Source organism: Manis javanica, chromosome 10 (genome assembly GCF_040802235.1).
Source record: "Manis javanica isolate MJ-LG chromosome 10, MJ_LKY, whole genome shotgun sequence".
Taxonomy (NCBI): domain Eukaryota; kingdom Metazoa; phylum Chordata; class Mammalia; order Pholidota; family Manidae; genus Manis; species Manis javanica.
Genome location: NC_133165.1, coordinates 52,249,297 through 52,255,379, shown reverse-complemented (window position 1 = coordinate 52,255,379; position 6,083 = coordinate 52,249,297). Strand labels below are relative to the sequence as shown.

The 6,083-nt window shown below is 39.5% G+C and overlaps 1 protein-coding gene across 1 annotated transcript; it reads right to left on the bottom strand.

Moving 5' to 3' along the window:
• Nucleotides 1-147: 147 nt before the first annotated feature.
• On the bottom strand, nucleotides 148-6,083 carry PDZD9 (PDZ domain containing 9). Its single transcript, XM_036992231.2, has 2 exons — nucleotides 5,693-6,083; nucleotides 148-1,287 (listed from the first exon to the last, which is right to left on the bottom strand). Exons 1-2 carry the CDS (start codon nucleotides 5,965-5,967, stop codon nucleotides 885-887), a joined length of 678 nt encoding a protein of 225 aa, XP_036848126.2. The 5' UTR covers nucleotides 5,968-6,083; the 3' UTR covers nucleotides 148-884.

The window sequence follows — 6,083 nt, the reverse complement described above, 5'->3', positions numbered from 1 at the left end:
TTCTTGCATTTTTTCTAATCAGTTAATCAGCAAGTATTTATTATACACTGAGATCTTTGTTTAGATGCTATTTTAGATGAGAACAGGAATATAATAGGATAGAGAAGCATCAGCCACTACTAAAAGTAAGGCTAATAGCTCTCACTGTAAATACTTCCAGATTATCATTAACGGCTCTTTAAAAGCAGTTAAAAATCTGTCCTTGGGTAAAAGCAATTAAATGATCTGGGTTTTACCCCCTTTTTGCCTCTTTTTGTAATAGGAGTAATTTCTGAAAAATATTAATTCCCTGTTAGTTAAATCCTGTATTCCCACTGCTTTATTTTATATGTCTGACTTATTTTACTGTGACAGTTGTCTGTCTCTCATTTGCTCCCTTCTCCCCATCTGTTTATCTATGCAGTCTTTTTCCAATAATTATCAACCCAACATTCAAAATAAAAGTAGGGCTGAAAAGAGGGGAAAAAATTCTAATATGAACAACCAGCCAAAAAATTTCTCTTACTTGTTTTAAGTAGGACATTTAAAGTTTACAAAACAAGAAAAACTAAATAAATAAAAATGTAGTACCTTAAAAAGTAAAATTCTCTATTATGTTCACACATTCTGATATTGGGTTCCTCGGCTGCATTTTCTAAAAGATAAGGCCTTTTCAGAAAGGAGGGTCTTAATGATCTGAACGGTGTTACTGTTTAGAGAATAAGGTTTGTGAGACCCAAGGAAGTCTTTGGATATCACATTGGAGACGGGCTCTGGAGGCTTTACCATTTGTAAAAGATAACTGGTAAGTCTGCACATATTTCTGTAAGTATAGCAAACCTGTACATGGAATGCACAAAAACTGGATGTTCTCAAGAAGGCTCCTGTGATCACAGATTTGCAAACTACTGCCTGACTTTTGATACAGGTTGATTCTTTTTGCCCTTTTCAACTTGGGCATAGTCTTCCAGCCAAAACGCATCTGAGATCGAGGAGGCTGAGGACGAGGAGGAGCTTTCATTGTGTTGCTTCACCATAGTCCAGCAAGGAGCAGGGGCTCTCACTTCTTTGTTGTGATCTCTATGAATCATCACGTCACAGTCAATGTCTTTTCCCACACTAAGAGTTTGGTTCTTCTTTCTGTATCCATGCCATTCTTTGGAGATAGACATTGGTCTCCTTGCAGGTTGATGCCCAGTGGACTGTGGATATTTATAATACATAAGTTTTTTTTCTAAAATTACATCTTCATTTTCATGGCTGCTTGTGAAAGAGTCATCTTTTGCCAGTTCAGTTTTCTTTGTTGTGCTGAAATGAAGAGAATAGTGAATGAAATGGATTCTTAATGCCTGAACTTTGATTTTCCCCTAACAAGATGTCTTACAGCCTGCTCATAAAAGATAGGATACAATTTAGCTTTAGCACTACCTTTCTTTGTTGTTGAAATTGTTCATTTTAGGAGCCTAAGTGTAAATCAAATTCTACTTAAATTATTGCACATTATTTTTAAAAGCTTTGCACATACTTAAACCAGACTACTGCCCAGAAGACTAGCAGGCCTTAAAGGGTGGGTTAATTTCACTCCACCCTGGCCACCACTTCTGTAGAACTCTGTTCTCATGGGTCACATAGTCAGCAATAACAATATTATTGATCTCCAGAGAAGTTAGGAAATAGTAAACCTCACAGGTATTCAACATGTTAGTCACTGGTAAATCTTTGAGTCTTGTTATTTTCTTCTGAGCTTCATTTTTTGCCTCACTTTTGAGTTTACAGATGTGGATGTCTACCGAGATGTTCCTCATTATTCCACCTCTGATGTCATCCAAAAATTTTTAAAGATTTTGTTTTTTGTGACTTGCCCTAACTGCTCTTTTGATTGTTGAAACTTGGGTGATCCTGTCTGCTAGCAACTACAGGCCTCGTATAGGCCTGCCTAGAGAACCTGAGCTTGCTATTACTTTCCTGAACAAATACTGTCTGTCACCTACTCCCCTTCATCCTAGTGCTGTTGCCTAGCAGATCGCAAGATCTTTATGATTATGAATCTCTGGTACATTCCTGCTCAAAGGAAATAGGAAATCACTTTCTTCTCTACCCCTCCTAACCTCTCAGAATTATTACTGCTATCACTAATACCCTTGGAGGTGTTCTTGTTTTATTTGCCCCCAAGAATTTGAACAATTTTTCCTAAGTTTATTCCTTCTGATAATATCCAAATAGTATTGCTTCATTTTTACAGAAAGCCACTAGCTTAAATTGTGTGATTTTCTTTGGTTCTTGATTTAGGGCTATGCAACGAGATTATCGGAAGATCTCAGAACTAGAACAGTTTGCCTTCAGACATGCCTAGAGCTTTCTGAGTAGCACATGAGTGGAAAAAAAACTCAAGTTCCCTTGGTTTTCAGATTTCAAAGGGTATCCTCTGTAACTGTGTATTAGGTAACTATAAAGGACGGGGTATGGCCAGATTCCTTTTAAACTGGCATTAGGTGATAAAGCCACAAGCCAGGGTTGGCTGGAAACAGTTTTTTATGCGATTAGGCCTACCCAGAGCATTATATGGAATATTCTCCATTGTGCACACAGTTCCATTTGCTCCTGAGGAAGGTCATACCAGGTCTGTGAAAGAAGCCTTTCCCTTCTTCTGCCCGTTTCCACATAAGTTACTAAAACACCTTAGATTTAAGCACTGTGCTTAATTAAGAAAGAGATTCACAATGTGTTCAATATTGTTCCGAAGTCTGTGGATTTTAGCCTCATACTTAAGTTGTGCTATTCTGTGTCTGGCTCTTGTTCGCTTTTGAACAGTCAATCTGCCATCCTTAGACTTTAATATTCTGAATGTCAAACTCTGTAATTAAAATGCTGAGAGTATTTAATAGTTGTTCAATAAGTGAATGGGTAAGATCTCAGGTTGAAGAGCTGTGCTCCCCAATCCAGGGCCCACCAGTTATGTGTGGCTGCTAAATTTAAACTGATTAAGCTTGAATAAAATTTTAAATTCCTTGGTTTGCAAATCCTCACATATTAAGTGCTTAATAGCCACATGTGGCTATTGGCTACAACATGGGACACACAGATACAGAATACTTAAACACCATCACAGAAAGTTCTTATTGTGCACTGCCGCTCTAGAGATAGATCTGTATCGCTTAGCCTATGACCTCTGGCAAATTTACACACCTCTCTGGGCTTCAGTTTTCTCCTCTGTAAAATCAGAATAAAAAGAATTGGTGTGAGGATTAAATGGTATGCTTGTACAGCAGCACCCATCACCACATAGTAAGCAATGAGTAAGTGTCCACTATTACCATTAATGATTTTTAATTAAATCAGGCTTGGTTTGGTTACTGGGGGAAAATACTTTCCCCAGTCTGTGCCTGATCTGAAAGGGACATTTGCTACCCAATTTGAGTACACTGTCACCATGTGGGAATGCAAGCTCATCTTCTGATTTTTCAAATATTCGTCATTTTAAAATTTCTGAAATATACAGAAAAACAAAAAAAAGGTTTAATGTGAAAAAAAACTATAAACACCTTGGTAGCCATGCTCCCAGGTCAAGAAATAGAGTGTTACTGGCGCCTGGAAAAGCTCCCATGTATCCTCCTTGCTCTTTACAGGTAATGTGCTTTTATGGCTTCTTAAAACAATGCAGGAAATAAGCAAAGCACATGTGTGGGTCATATATCCCTTGGACCACAGGTTGGAACCTGCAGTAATGTCTGTGCAGTATGAGCTGTTTTTTGGTGTTAGTGAAGTCCCTGGTTGTATTTCCTTGCACCCAGCCCAATAAGCAAAGGCACCGAGCTGCAGGAACTAGTTAGTGGTCAGGAATCTATCAGAATTAGTAAGGACCACTCTTGCATCAGAGCACGTAGTTTTGTCACTAAAAGAAAAAGACTACATGTTCTACAGAGCTTGCTCATGTATCTGATCCTCAGAACAGCCCCTCTGTGCAGATAAACAAGCTCTCAAAGATTTATGTGATTTGCCTGAGCTTCAAAGCTGGACTTCAACTTTCAATCACTAAGTAAACGAGCCCCCAGCCACATGAAAGTCCTGTGGTAGGTTTAACAGAACAAGACAGACTTAGTCACTGCCGTCAAGTGTGTACCTTCTCCCATGGCAGCATAGTTGATTTCAGTTTATGTAATTGAAATTGGGTTAGGTGTTGTGAAGGAGCTACACGGGATGCTGTGAGTGCATATGACAGGAGGAGCTGACAGGGTTTAACACTTCTCTTAGGAAAGCCCCTTGGAAAAAGTTTGACTGTGAGCCTTCAAGGATGAGTAATGACAGGGTCCTAAGCATGTTGCCGACGGAAGAGCAAGTGCAAAGGGCCCGAAGCAAAGCGCAGCATAAGGCAAAGGAGCTGAAAGCCAGAGAGAAGAGGAGAACAGTATGAGATGGGGCTGGAGTGGCTTGCAGACAGCAGCCAAACTGGACAGCAAGAGCTTTGCATTTATCCTGAAAACAAAAGGTCTTAAAAGATTCTAAGCAGGAACATGTCTTGATCAGATTTGCATTGTAAAAGGATCATTCTGTGTAAAAAAGAAAGAGAGAGGGTAGGTCCCGAGAGACCAAATGGTGACTGACTGGGGTGATGATTGTGGCCAGAGGGAAGTGGACAAATGTGAGAGGCAGTTGAGAGGTAAAATGACAAGTGATTATTGGCAGTTGCAGGGAGATGGAGAACGCAATCACAACCCCAAAGTTTCTGACTTGCTCAACTAAGCAAACACTTCCCCAGTAAGATATGGCCTTCGAAGATCAGTGGTGAGCTAAGTTTTGATTTTAGGCATAATGGATTTGAGTGGTTTGAGATACATACAAATGGAGATATCAGGTGTTTAAGTGTACAAATTTGGAGATGATACAGTTTGAGAAATTCTAATATATGGATAGTAAATGAAACAGACATCAGTGAGGTGACCTAGGAGATTGAGAGAAGAGAGCAAAAGATTACACCTTGAGGAATTTCAAAATTGAGTAAAAGGAGACCAAGAAGAAATGACCAGAAGGAATAGGAAAATCATGGGAGTGTGGTATATCACAGAGGCCTGGGAAGATGATGTTCCTGTAAGAGGGGGTGGGAGACTGGAAAGCATCTAATGCTGTTCAAAAGCGAAGCAACATAAAGACTGAGAAGAGCATAGAAGTTAGCAATATGAAGGTTGTCGGTGACCCTGGGAAGAGGCCTCAGCAAGACGTAGACTGAAGTGGAGTGAAGAGTGCCTGGGACACAGCATCTCCCGAGGAAATGGCAACATCTAAGACAACTCGTCCAACAAGTTTAGAGTCAAGGGACAGGACAGTGGAGTTGTGGGGTTCACTAAGATGGTAAAGGCTTTAAAAGGCTTAGTGAGTGGGAAAGATCCAGAGAAGCTGAGTATGCAGGAGACATGGAAAATGGGATGCACAGCACACATTAAGGGCTGATTTTGGGAAAGGGGGCATGTTGCAGGTAGAATTCTTATTGGATGGTTTTTTCTTAACTCCAGGTTCAAGGCTCTTGTCTGTGTCATTTTGCCTCATATCAAGTCCTGCAGATTGTACATTCCAAAAGGATTTAGAAACCCACTAAATTATTGTGGTTTCACTAATCCTTCCAAGATCCAATGGACAATTCTCACATTAAACCAAGACCCTTCACAGACCCTGAGGGATTCTATAGTACAACCCAGATATCCTAAAATTAATTACTTACTGTGTTACTGGGAATTTGGTCTCAGGGATTAAATCATATATTTCTTCCCATTCTTGGGGTATGTCAATAAAATCTCGGTAAACCTTGATTTGTAGCACTGTTCCTATGGTGATCTGTTGCAAAAGCTTTAAGAGTTCTCGAAGAGTATATCCTAACACATTGGCATGGCCAACACTAATCAGAACATCGCCTGAGAGGGGAAAAAAATTGTCAGTAAAGTTAAGATTCATACCATTTCTGATTTTATTGTGAGGTGTTTCATTGTATGAGTTCATACTGTTACTTTATTTTGAACCAAAACCAAGCTTCAGCTTTTATTTAATAAAAATGACCATCTCAATGATGTGAGTTTCCTTTGCATAAGGAAGAATGCATGTAAGATATGTCTTAA

What these genes read in the sequence shown, in the direction of transcription:
- PDZD9 (XM_036992231.2), bottom strand. Translation starts at nt 5,967, where the DNA reads ATGAACTCATACAATGAAACACCTCACAATAAAATCAGAAATGGTATG. An exon ending in ACCAAATTCCCAGTAACACA is followed by an intron (nt 1,288 to 5,692) that starts GTAAGTAATTAA and finishes TCTTCATTTCAG; the next exon opens with CACAACAAAGAAAACTGAAC.